This window comes from Rhineura floridana, chromosome 11 (assembly GCF_030035675.1).
Source record: "Rhineura floridana isolate rRhiFlo1 chromosome 11, rRhiFlo1.hap2, whole genome shotgun sequence".
NCBI lineage: Eukaryota > Metazoa > Chordata > Lepidosauria > Squamata > Rhineuridae > Rhineura > Rhineura floridana.
The window spans coordinates 30,946,232-30,960,234 of record NC_084490.1 but is presented as its reverse complement, the minus strand read 5'-3'; the positions used below and the strand labels follow the sequence as shown (position 1 = coordinate 30,960,234).

At 41.5% G+C, this 14,003-nt stretch overlaps 1 protein-coding gene across 1 annotated transcript; it reads left to right on the top strand.

Moving 5' to 3' along the window:
- Nucleotides 1-12,767: 12,767 nt before the first annotated feature.
- LOC133367733 (olfactory receptor 14A16-like) lies at nucleotides 12,768-13,733 on the top strand. The gene has a single exon (XM_061591833.1). It carries the CDS (start codon nucleotides 12,768-12,770, stop codon nucleotides 13,731-13,733), a length of 966 nt encoding a protein of 321 aa, XP_061447817.1.
- Nucleotides 13,734-14,003: the final 270 nt, after the last annotated feature.

Sequence of the window (14,003 nt, the reverse complement as noted above, 5' to 3'; positions counted from 1 at the left end):
GTGTTTTTATGCCCACCCAACTGCAACTACATTGGCCTTCAGCAGCCATTGCTCATTGGCAGCCCTCTCTGGTCAACCTCCCATCTTCTGATGACCCCTTCCCCTTCCCTTGGGTGTTTACCCAAATGGGGACTCTTCTCTCCCTCTTGGGGATCATCTTCTTAGGTCAACTAAGGAGACTTGAAGAGAATATATACAGTAGACATAGTCACCCTTCTGTTCAGGGAATCCAAAATTAAAGGTATGGAGAAAGAAGATGCAAAGGACAAAGAGGCTGCTCAAAAGAGAAAAGTGGGTCGCATTTGGCCCAATTGGCTGAATGCCTACAATGTTTCTATGGGTGTGATAACTCAAGCTTATCCCTTGAGAGCCCTGTCCATGATCAAGTATCAGGAATTTATACATAGAGCATTCAGGGATTTTGCTGTTACTGTGTGATTGTGGTACAATGACAATGTTCGCCAGCAGGTGGCTCTTGACCCCACAATGCGATGGGACATAGAACATCAGGGCATGTAGCTTTCCTGCATGACTCTGTGCCATCCCATGCAGGGTGAGGGAGAGAACAGCAGCCATCTTCTAGTAAGTCCATAGGCAATGGCCTCTGGCAGCAGCCAGGGGCCATGACGGATTCATTCCCACCATGTGTGCTGGAGCTATAACAGCTCAGGACATTGCACCCGATGCCTGTGCCAATTTAAACACTCCTGTGGAGTCTGTGGTGGGGTTAACCTAAGTTCAGCCTGCACTATGGCCCATCAAGCCAAGATGGGGGGGGGACATCAACACCAGCCCCGAAAGGGAGCAGGTGGTGGCACTGGTATGTCACAAAGCCAGTAGCCCTATTCGGTTAGTTCAGTTGGCACACCTTTTGGCTAGGTATACTGACCGGAATGCAGCACCATATCTCCTTGTGGGCTTTTCTGTGTGGCCTCTTGAATTCCAGAACCATGCAGTATGGTTTTGGTGTGAAAACCAGGCCACTGTGCATGTCATTAACACCCAGACCTCTTGGTCTACACGGGTGATGTACTAGGTTACGGTTTTTGTCTTGCAATGCTTATGTTTTAACATCTTATTTGTGGCCTGGCATGTTCCATGCCTCTAGAATATCATTGCTGATGTCCTTTCTTGCTTCCAAATGGGGCGTTTCTGGAAGTTTATGTATTCATTTATTTGATTTATATCCTGTCCTTTCTCCCAGTAGGAGCCCAGGGCTCCTAGCACCTTCCCCGTCCTGACCCAGATGTCCCCAACCTATGGAACCTTGGCAGATACAGGCAAGTGCTGCCTTAGCTTCTGCTTTGGCACTGAGTACCCAGAAGGCCTATCAGTGCATTTGTGCTGAATTTTGTTTTGAGCAGCCAACAGCCTCCAACAGCTGTAGCCCTTCCTGGGGGGTCATCTCATGCACTTCTTAGTGGTCTTGAGGGCTAAAGATAGGGCTGTCATCACCCTTGCAGGACATTTGTTTTCTCTGGCATTTTGTTTACAGGCTAGGGACTTTCCTTAACTTTTTCATCAGGTGGTTCATGATTTGGGATGGATTGAGCTCAATTTTCCTCAGGTTATCGTGGTTTCATCCACACTTTTTGGAGTGCCAAATTTGGAGGGGAGCCATCCATCCTAATAAAATGGACCAGGCTAGGAGGGCTGTGAACAGGAGGGTGAAGAAAGTTACCTTGCCATAGGGATGGGCTTATATTCCACATTCAAGGATTCATTTTGATGTTCCCCAGTTATTTAGGGAAGGTGGTGTGCATCTGTCTGAGTTGCATTGCAACATGTTTCTGGAGGATTTGCATAAAGGACTGGCTAGCCTGTTGTTGTTTCATGGGGTGAGGTGAATATGTATCTGCTATTCACCTCTCATGGCACGGAGTTCAGGCAGATGAAGAACCTGGGGAAAGAGAGGTAGGTATACTGAGGCATTATTGGGTAAGGACACCCTTTAGAACTCTGGCAGGCCTTCAGGGCTGCAGGGAACTGAGGGGTGTCCCTTGTGGCCTATCATGCACATTGGGGTGAATGTGAGTACAGCAGGGCCAGGATGCACATGGGGGATCCACATCCAAGGCTTACCTAGCAAGGTGGGAGAGTTACTTCACATCCTTTGCTGGGGAGCCACAGTTATTGGCTGAAGCACATGAACAAGGGTTGGGGGGTTCATCCCTAATTTAATTCTCCACTTGCCCATGTTTTATAATTTGGTTGATTGGAGATGTTTTAGTTTTGATTCGGAGCCTGTTATATTTTAATAAATATAACACTCAAACTAGTGCCATGTCTCAAGAGTCATCATTGTGAGTGTGGGAGCAATGGATTGCAATTGACTGCTGTAGAAATTTGGTCCACATATAGTATTTGAAGCACCTGTTTTGGCAGAGGGTAACACCATAATATCCCTCTGCTTTTTTAGTTGATTAATTTTAACTGATTAATTTTAATCCTGCTCAGGATAATTTATATCATAGTAATCAAAGCTGTCATCTCCTTCTTTATTTGAAAGTTTCTTAATAAACCAACTAGAGACAGCAAGTCAAGGCATGCAACTGTTCCAGTCACTTAAGGTCTATGAAGTGTGAAACTCTATCCTTCATGCAGTTCATGGCAAATGGTGATCATCAGCTGCCAAACTGAGTTTCTACTGTTAAAACATTAAAGCACTTGCACAGAATATAGAAGACTAATTTCTGGAGGGGATTTCTAATTTAAGGGGAGGGGAAATCAGGAAATAGCAAAGAGAGACCAGCCATAGGGTGGTACAGAAATCACCCAGCATCACTTTCTGAAATGATCCTGTAGATCTGCTGGAGCTGACATAATACTTTGCCTCCCATGTTCAGCCTAGGAAGACAGTTCATAAGTGTAATATGGTCAATTGTCTTGAATAATGTGGAGAGGTCCAATATGGATACACTCCCTCTGTTTAGTTCCCCATATAGGTCATCTGTTAAGGACACCAAGACTGTTTCCTTTAGAAAACTAAACCTAATACTAGATTGTAATGTTTCAAAATATTATGTTCCCTCCACTGTCACCTGAAGTTTTGAAACCACTTTTTATCATCTTGCCCCAAAATGGGAAGTTCAAAATGGGCAATAGCTGTCACAGAAGGCTGAGTACAAAGTTAGTTTCTGATGTCTCACCACTGCCTCTTAAAACATAGGAGAGACTCTAGCCTCCTTCAAGGAAGTGTTAACCACCCTAAACATTCAGCTTTTCAAATCCACCCTTCTATACCTCACATTGGTGAAAGCTGCCCTTCAGATAACTCAGAACCAAACAGTTTAGGATTTTTAAGTTCAAACCAACATTTTGAATTGGGTTTGCAAAGTACATTGGTACCCAGTACAACAGACTGAAAGTTGGAGTCACATGTTCCAATCAGCTTGCTGCCCAGCACCAACACACATCAGCATTCTGGACAATTCACTGGTGTCACATAATATTTGGTTTGGATATTATTATTTGGAGACCAACACACACACACACACACTCCATTGCATGATCCCTCCAAAATATTTTTCCTGTTTTATATTGATGAAATATATAACATGTTGGTTTGTTTGAAAGGCTTGGATCAAACATTGATCATATGTACTGACGGTCTCAACATCCACAAGAAATCATACTTTTATGTAGAGAATTTCACTTATTTTATTATGGTGATATGTATACTTGTGAAGATTATACATCCTCCAGCAGAAGCAAGTGAGGATATATGGTAAGACTGGTAGAGACTACTTTAATTTAAAATATCAGCAATACTATCATATTATAATGGGTATGCTTTAGTGATTTGTTTTCTCTGAGAATACCTGATCTCTACAGCAAAAATAATGTGGGAAGTTTGAACATATAATTATGGACGTACTAGAATGTCTGTGATCTTGACAGCAAGAACACTGCTCCTAAAATCATTCAGATTGGTTATGAGTGGAACAAGGAGCCATCACAGTGAAGAATGCTTGTTTCTTCAGTGCTGTGTCCTTCCCTGGATGCTTTCTGCATAGTGAAGTTTGAGGGTACTTGTAGTTGGGATCAAAAAGTCAAATGTTTGAAATTGCTTTTGAAAAGGGTTTAGCTCTTATGAATGCTTTGTCATTCTCGTGTTATCTACACAGAGCCAGTCTATGGGCAATAATATTTGCAGAAAGTTCACTTTTCTCTGTGTGTCTCTGGTGAGGAATTCTTTGGGGCTTCTGAGACCAAGACTCCAGGAACACAATTTGTTAAGTCTGAACAGCCTTTTATAAGCCTCATAAACTAAACTAAAAAGATGGACTTCACTATAAAGCTTTCAAGATGTCTAGACTGATATGCAACACTTGAAAGTACAGAAGAAACTGAATCCAGAGATCTCAACATCTATTTAAGAAAACAGTGAGCTATTTGTACATGCAAGGTAAGGAATTCCAAGGACTTGAAAGAAACAAAACCAACTTCTATAAGAAATATTTGCTAATGATCAGAAATATTAGAACAGGCAGTAAGCTGAATGTTTTCAGCAATTGTTGCCATTACTTGTCATTTATTTCATACTATTATTTCATTTTCGGAAACAACAGCTATATACACAAAACACATAGACCCCCCACCCCAACTAATCTCTTCCAGTGGAGATACATTTATGCTTATGCTTATACTGGACTCACTGAAATAAGTAGAACTTAAAATTGTCAACCCGGGCTGAGTTGAACTGTGTATGTGTGTATTCATTGTCAGCTGAACTGGAGGACCCTGCTAATAGAAATGGAGTGATCTTTTTCAGAGCATATAATGTACACCAGGCCTGCACAGTAAACTGAACACAGCTCACCAGCCCTAGATTAGATACAACCTTCCAGTGCTTTATCATTATATTGTATCTGGTGCCTTGAGCCAGGGAAGAACCAAATACGAGGATTATCCTGTGTCTGGTGTCCCTCCATATATGGGTTATGGGCTTTGCTCAGCTGTGCAGGCCTACTGTACAATTTTCTGTGATCCCTCTTTTTATTTTATTTTCTTATTCTTATATATAATTCACTAATAGGCAAAAACCCTTGCAGTTTAAGAATGTACCTATAGCCCACAGATATTTCTATCAAACTTTAAAAAGCAGGGAAATTTGGTAGCTGTAGTGAATGCACCGGGGGACCAGGAGATCGGACCTCTTTTCTGAGATATTGTACTGCCCTACAAATTTGTCAAAATGCAAACATAATTTCAGTTGCTCTTTTGCAGTCCACTCCATGAACAGTTTGGAAGAATTTGGTAACATGTGCCTCTGAGCATATGGTGAGTCCAATCTCCAAAGATGGAGAATTACATTTTTGTATGTTTCTTGGTGTTCTTACTTCTTTCATGTGTTACTACTGTTTCTACAGAGAATCTAATCTAGAAAATTTTATTTCCCTCATTATTAATCGAAGAAACCTATATTTTTTATTAATTTCAAAGCTTTTTTATTGGTCAATGTCATATGATGGTAAAGACAGACTTTTGCATTTCAAATTGGAGGTTATGTTCTATTTCTATTTTGGGTGCATTAACAGTTGAATCTGAAACTGCAGTTTGATGTAAAATCAAATTGATTACAATATGTTGCTACAAAAATGACTCTAGCTGTTGGAAAAAACAAAGTTGGACTGCCTAAGATGCATGTTTTCAGCCTGCTATGTTTAAACCACTTCATTTAAGGAAAGAAAGGCATGGTCAATTAAAAAAATAGAGCATACCTAGAAATTTGCTAGAATATATTTCACCTCTCACTGTTTTATCTTGAGCAAGCTGAGAAACTCCAGATGTCCACTGGAGACTATTCTGCAGAATAGTGAGTGCTATTATTCCACAATTGTTTTTGGAGTTTCTTAGTGTTGCTGTGCTTCACATATTCATAGAAACAGAAGCAAAATAAAATGATCTACTATAGGAAACTTCACTAAAATTGCAAAGTAAATCAAACATATGTAAAGTGACTATCTGAACTATATCAACTTTCTTAATATTGTTGCTCCCTCCCTGCTAAAACAAGATCAGCACAGCACATGTCTTGTTTTGGTCATTTGGGCTCATTACAGGTCCAAGAGGCCCAGTATGATGAACTCTTGATTGGCTGCAGCTCTGCAAGGTCTCAGATAAAGTACACAACACGTTTATAAAGCAGAAATGCATGGAATTGAAAATGCGGGACCTTCTGCATACAAACTTTGTGGACCCTGTCAATGAGCTAGGTGACTAACTGAACTATATCAACTGTATCTTAATATTGTTGCTTCCTCCCTGCTAAAACAAGATCAGCACAGCATGTCTTGTTTCTATTATTTGGGCTAATTGCGGGTGTTCCCCCCCTCACCATATGCTCAGAGGCATGTTACCAAATTCTTGCAAGCTACTCACGGAGTGGATTGGACCGTGAAAGAGCAACCCAAATTGTGTTTTCATTTTGACAGATTTGTAAGGCAGTACAACATCTCAGAGAAGAGGTCAGGTCTCCTGCTCCCATGGTGCATTCACTATAGCTGCCCAATTTCCCTGCTTTTCAAAGTTTGATAGAAATATCTTTTGGCTATAGGTACATTCTTAAACTGCAAGGGGTTTGTTTTGCCTATTAGTGAATTTATCTGCTTTATTATCTGGGAGGTAGGAAATGGGATCCTGTGCAAGTTTGCTGAGAATGGATTGATCATTTGAATGCTTATTGAGTTCAGTGGAATTTACTCCCCTGCAATCATGCTTAGGATAGGTGAAAATGACCACAGAAGATGGGCAGGGGAGGGGAGGGGGAAGTGGAGGAGGAGAGAGGGAAGGGTTCAGGAAAGGAGGGGTGGGATCAGGTAGGAGAGGGAGGCGAGGAGGAGAAGGGCAGGGAATTATTTGCATATTTAGTGAGTTCAGTGGGATTTACTCCTGTACAATCATGCTTAAGATACGTAAAACTGACTGGAGGAGAGGGAGAAAGGACTGGAGTGGGCAGGGGAGAAGGAAGAAGAGGGGATGGGAGGAGGAAGGGAGAGGAGAGGGGAAGGATGGTAAAGGCAGGTTTGATTATTTGCATGCTGATTGAGTTCAATGGGATTTACTTCCGTGCAATCATGCTTAAGGTAGGTAAAACTGACCATGGGGAGCGGGAGTGGAGGGGAAAGTGGGGAAGGGGAAAGGAGATTGGAAGAGGATGGGGATGGGGAGGCAGTGGCAAAGGAAGGGGGAGGGAAGGGGAAGAGGGAGGGAATAGGAGGAAGGAGAAGGGAGGGTGGGTATGATCACTTGTATACTTTTTGAGTCCAATAGGATTTATTTCTGTGCAATTCTGTGTTGAGGATAGGTGAAACTGACCTGGGGGAGGGGCAGGGGGATAAGGAAGTGGGGGAGGGGATGTGATGGGTTGGTGAGCACTGGGAGAAGGGAAGCCCCTTTCCTTTCCTAAATGAAAACATTGTGAACAGTATCATTGCTTTTCAGCATTTCCCCTACCTTTTTATTCTATAGCAGGCACATGTAGCCTCCCATCCAAAGCTGTCCCTGGCCACATCCACACCAGACCTTTGTTTCACTTTACACAGCCATGGGTTCTCCCAATGAATCCTGGGAATTATAGTTAGTAAAGAGTGCTGAGACTTGCTAGGAGACACCCTGTTCCCCTCACAGACCTTCAATCAGAGTAACTGACTGTTAAACCACTCTAGTTGGTTCTTACTGAGCATGCCCGGCTTTATCATTGAGTTCAATGTAAATTTCTTAATTAAAAATCAGCCAGGCATTTTTTAAACTTTTAAACTGCAGAAGATAAAGGGCAGAGTATGGGGCAAGGTCAGTAACAGGTTTATAGGGACTCAGTGAACATGGCTGAATTTTATTTAATTTCAACAAATTATGAGAACTCTGACAGAAAAAGTCCAAAAAGGGTCTAGGTTTCTTTTTTCTCTCTTGTTACACTTTGAACTCTTGTTTCTCTCTGAGTGTTTTGTGTATCACCCTGAAAATTTAGTCGGTTGTTAAGCAAGCATTTTTGAGTTCAGGACTGTACACTCTGTAAGGTTTTGTTTTGAAATGAGGTTATGGGAAGCATCAGAATGGCATGGGGGTATTTTCAATTTAACGTTGCAGAATGTAAAAAATACATGCTGGCTGTAGTATACAGCCACTCTTGTGGAAGTATAATTTTATTTATTTATTTCTAAACATTAGCAGTTGAATTCTCTGCAGTACTAGCACACAAAGAAACACACTTCTTAGTCATTATTTAAATGTCTTGCTTAGTGGAAGGAAGAGCAGGATATAATAATAACAATAATAACTATGATAACAGTGACCCAAGGTAACTTACAGTAATATAATCATTCATGAAACAAATCTAAAATATGCTATGTTTAAAGCCATACAGTAGGAGAAAGAATCCATATGATTCTAAAGCACACACTTATACATATACAGGAAATGAAAAACAAATGAAAAACAAATGATTAGTAATCATCATCAGAAATGATTAAAATCCTGTAAGGAGAGAAAAGTTTTAACCTGGTGCTAAAACATTTGGCCCCTCAAAATGATAACAGTGATTAAATGACAATAGTAGTTTAAATTCAAATGCTGGTAATACAAATACAACTTTATGTTGATCATTTTGCTTTATCAGTTATTTTTAGCATGCTTTGTGAGAGGAATTACAATGGCTACACAGTTCTGCTGTATAAATAAAATGATATAAAAACTATCAGTGTCTATAGTTTCCTTTGGATACAGTTCTGAAGACAGTTCAATTGCTCAAATCTGACTGCAGAATACTTTATAATGATGGACACACTCCCTGATTCAAAACTGAGTGTGCTGCCTGATTAATTTTTCTAAAATCAAAACATTCACATATTTGGGAATAGTATGATTGATTCATTTTTAGGAAGGGGTCTTTAGAGAACAACACAAGTCATAACATTTATAATCTTGTGGAGCGTAATTTTGGTATGTAGTTGTTTCTTGTAGAATGGAAACTCCTGGAATAAATATTTCCCCCCAGAGAGTCTTGCTGAGGATCAAGTATGGCTATAGGGTGAAGGAAGGGAAACTGTCATTTCAAGAACTTCCTTTCATTAATTATCTTAGAATCCAAACTGATAATTTTCTGTATACCTGATGCTGGTATCAGCTGAAAGTGTTCACTTTCATGCTGTCCTTCAGGAGCATTTGGTTGGATACTGGTGGAAAGAGGACACTGGTTTATATGGACTTTAACTCATCTCAGTTATTGGAAGAGTTATTGGTTCATGGCACTTGCTACAAGTTAACAGTCTCTGAAATTTATTACCAAAAGGGAGTGATGGTAATCTAAGAAGCATTAATATGAGCCATTAAGTAGGTGCCTTGTCTGTTCTAAACAGGGTTGCACTTTCCCTGAACAAACTGGTGTGTAGTTTGCGGGTCCTCCTGGAACCATCATTGTCACTGGAGGCCCAAGTGGCTGTAGTAGCCAGCAGTACCTTTTAGCATCTTCAGCTAGTATGCCAACCATCCTTTTTTGCTAATGTAAGTTCTACTGGGTTGCCAGATCATGTGACTGAACTGAAGAGAGTTAGGTTCCAGCAGAAGTCCCTGCTGCAATATCACACCCTAACCACATCCCCTGCATGCCCCTTTACTGCAACCTATGCCAGGCTCAGCTAAGCCAGCTTCAGCTGAGCTACCTGTGCCAGGATGAGGAACTTGCATTGGCATAGCCTCAGCTGAGCCAAGGTTCAGCCATCTGAGCCACGCATCCACCAGACCCTAACTCATCCTCCTGATGGATCTTTATGTACTGTATCTTAGGTTTGGATTGTCCCCTAAGACTATTCCTGAGTTGGAATAGCTTGGCCACAGTGACCTACACATTGGTAACCTTCAGAATGGATTACTGAAATGTGATTTATGTGCGGCTTCCCTTAGGCTTGATTTGGAAGCTGCAGCTAGTACAGAATATTGCAGCTAGTTTGCTAACTCGTACACCCTAATGTAAGCATTAGCTGGAGGATTTGCTCCAGTTGACAGTTTGTTTTCAAGCCAAGTTTAAAGTCTTGTTACTGACTTAAAAGGCCTCAATTAACTTGAGTTATTTAAAAGACTGCCTTGTCCCATATGAACCTACACATCCATTAAGATATTCATCTAATGTCAATAAGGAAAATATTTCACTTGTGTCTGCTATGAAAGTTATCTCCTCAGAGTTCTAGCAGGCACCTTCACTTCAGGGTTCCTGCCACCAACTGAAAATGTTCCTGTGCACCCAACCATTTGCAAACCATTGATTGCTAGATTGATCATCATCATCCAATAGCAATATGCTGATAGCACTGTGCCATGTTCCCATTGCTTTGGGTCAGACATTGCAACAATCATGTTAGTCATTCACATTGGACATTTAACTTGAAATGAAATTGCATATTCATGCCCGCTTCTGAGTTCTGATAATTTGAGGAATGAAAGTTACTGACTGTCAAAATTTATATTTCACAGACACGCTACGTTCCTAAACCTATTCAGCCTTCTCCATTTTCCATTGTGAATGCTTTTGGGGGGAGAACTTATTGGTGGTAATAGTCAGAAGCTGATCCCTAGACTTAGTTACAAATCATTGAATTCATTTATTAAGCATCTATCTTTCCTAACATTCTACCTTATAAAATATGTGAATGTGCAATGAAATGGTTTTAACTGGTGAAAGAACAGCCAAACGCATTCAGCACATTTGAAATTATACACAACTATCGAGATACTTGAAGTTTAACTATTAGGGCTATATCCATTGGGTTACATTCAACTCTTACTCAAAGCAGACCCATTGAAATTAATGGACAAGACTAACTTAGGTCCATTAATTTTACTGGGTCTGCTCTGAGCAGGACTTAGGGCCCACTGTCTATGTAAGATCAGCCAGATGCAACAAGCACATCATGAACATGTGGCCAGAGCCAACCCAAGACATTTTGCTGAGTGAGGCAAAATAAAGATGATGCCACCCCATTCCATGTCCGTAATGGGATTGGAATGACAGTGGATAATGGTGATGGAACAGTGTCCTGCACTGCACCTGAGGGCAGCAAGCTGGCTTCAGAGGTGTAGGGCTGGCCACATGGCACACACAGCTCTGTCCTCTCCTCGGTCACCTCACTACTGTTCCACAGTTCCCAGGACCTGCCATTTGAAGTGGCCACCTCATTCTGCCTAATGACGGGACTGGCCCTATGTGAGGCAATCAGCAGAATCATTGCCAAGAAGCACTCAGTATATGTAAAAACTAGCACCTCCACATGAGGACTATATATGAAGCAGTGGCTGTGGCCAGTCATGGATGCAGTCTTTGAATTTGCTGGCATCACACACAGACAGACACACCATTATTTATGAAACAGGGTTAGGGTTGTTGCTGTTTGTTTTTGCACACAAAACCACAATTTATGCCAATGTAGCTGCAGCTTTCAGTGATTTAGGTGGTTTTTCTACAGTGATGCCTGTATCATGCTAATCTTTATTCCCCAAATACCTGCAGAATGGGAAAACATTTGTTGACCGGAGCGTACAGCTCTCTTTCTTATGACCGTAAGAAGGGAAGAAAGGCAACCAGGAAGATATCAGATATGCCTCAGTAACAAATTCATGTCTCTTCATTTACTCTGTCAGCTCTGCACTGAGTCAGCAGTGCCGGTGGGGGCTGGAAATTCCTGGGTCGTTGGCAGGGAAGGAAAGTCCTTAGCTGGCAGTCTGGTCGTAAATCTGCCAGGTCTATGAGGAGGGAACCTGATAAGGGCCAGGCCTGTCCGAAGCTTACTTGCCGAGTCCGAAGTCCAGAAGCGAGGTCAGTAGAGGTCCGGGATCAAGTGCCAAGGGGTCAGTCCAAGAGACGTTGCAAGGAAACAAGGAATACACAAAGCCACGCCTGATGTTGCAGTCAGCAACAAGCTGAAACCAAGGTGTGCCTTATAAGGAGCAGGTTTGACAGCAGGTGTGAGCCCTCAGCATTTTGGCCTTAAGGGGACAGGCCTGCCTCTCTTCTGCCTGACCTTCTGCTGTCTACATTCTGCAGGTGAGGGGGGAGTATCCTGTTCACTGTCTGCGTCTGGCTGTAGGGCCTCCGCTGTATCTGGGGTGCTCTGCAGCTGAGGGGGAGAAGGATCTGGATTCTCAGGAGTCTCCTCCGTGTCTCCTTCTGGGTCTGCTGCTCCTGGGTCTGCTGCTGTTACTCCCGAGTCGTCCTCATCTGAGGAGTCCTCGGACGGGGCCATGACATCCTCAACTATTTCTCATAAGAATTGGTGATGGACAGATCAGTCGATTTCTGTTCCATGTCAAAGTCACATGTGTGTATATAACTCCCTCCCATTTCTGCAGTAACCAGCAATTTAAAAAATGTGTACAAACTTTTATTTAAATATGTATTTTATCACAAGACATGCATTTCAGTGTATATATACATGTCTAAATGTTTTGAATCCAAAATACACATTTGCCTTGCATTGTGGTAATTTTGTCAGCTGTGAACTGTATTGCAAATTCTAGAAAAGTGTGGAATCTAAAGGGGAATCATGTTTTCATCATCACATTAGTGTAGGAGGTGAAGATCTTGTCAGTTTGCATCAGAATTCACTGAATTCCTCAACCATCTCAAGTAGAAATGACCATAATGTCCATCTCCTTGACATTAAACTTTGAAATTAACTCAAATCAAGAAATTCCAGCTTAAATACTTAGCAGATTTTAATTTACTCTAATGTCTCTGTCTTTTTTTCTGTCTTTCACACAGCATGCAACATATAATGACAGAAAGTGTAGCCAACTCAAGTTCCATGTCACATTTTCTACTGATGGAGTTCTCTGACAGTCGAGACCTGCAGATCGTGCACTCCTTTGTTTTCCTGACATTGTACTTGGCAACCGTGATTGGGAATCTTCTTATCATCTTTGTAATAGTCTTTGACCATCACTTGCACACTCCCATGTACTTCTTCCTGATGAACCTGGCCATGCTGGACCTTGGTTCAATTTCTGTAACCATCCCTAAATCCATGGTTAATTCTTTCATGAATAACAGGTTGATTTCTTATTCTGGATGTGTTGCACAAGTTTTCTTCCTACTCTTCTTTGTAGGGTCAGAGTTTGCCCTCCTCACAGTGATGGCCCATGATCGATATGTTGCCATTTGCAACCCACTGCGGTATGAGGCAGTAATGAACAATGTAGCTTGTATGCAAATGGTTGCAAGTGCATGGATCAGTGGCCTTCTCTATGGAATACTACATACCAGTAGCACTTTTTCAATCTCCTTCTGCTCCAATGTTATTGATCAGTTCTTCTGTGAAATCCCACAGTTGCTGAAACTCTCCTGCTCTGACTTATATCTCAATGAAGCTGGTGTTCTTGTGTTCAGTACAAGTATAGTGCTTAGTTGCTTCATTTTCATCATTATAACCTATGTGCAAATTTTCACTACAGTGCTGAGAATGCCCTCTGTGCAGGGAAGGCAAAAGGCCTTGTCCACCTGTCTTCCACACCTTATTGTGGTCTCCACATTTGTTTTTACTGGGACTTTTGCTTACCTCAGGCATTCCAGTAATGCCCTATCAGTCCTGGGTTTGGTATTTGCAGTTTTATATTCAGTAGTTCCACCCATGATGAATCCATTGATCTATAGCATGAGGAATAAAGAGATCAAGGTTGCTCTCTGGAAAATGATGAATCTGCAGGGTTCTTGTAAGAATCCCTTCTCTGAATTTCATCACTAAGCACAAGTTGATTATGATGTATACATTTGTGAGAAATCATTATATAAATGTATACATTCGAGGAGCAGCCAACCTGATGTCTTCCAGAAGCTTTGGACTCTAGCTCCCATCAGCCCCAGCCATCATGGCCAACAGTTAAAGATGATGGGAGTTATAGTCCAAAATATCTGAACGGTACCACATTGGCTATTACTGCATTAGAATTATAAAAATGTTTTGTTACATACCCTTTCCTCTCACAAAAGAACAGTGGCCCCCAATTCCTCTATT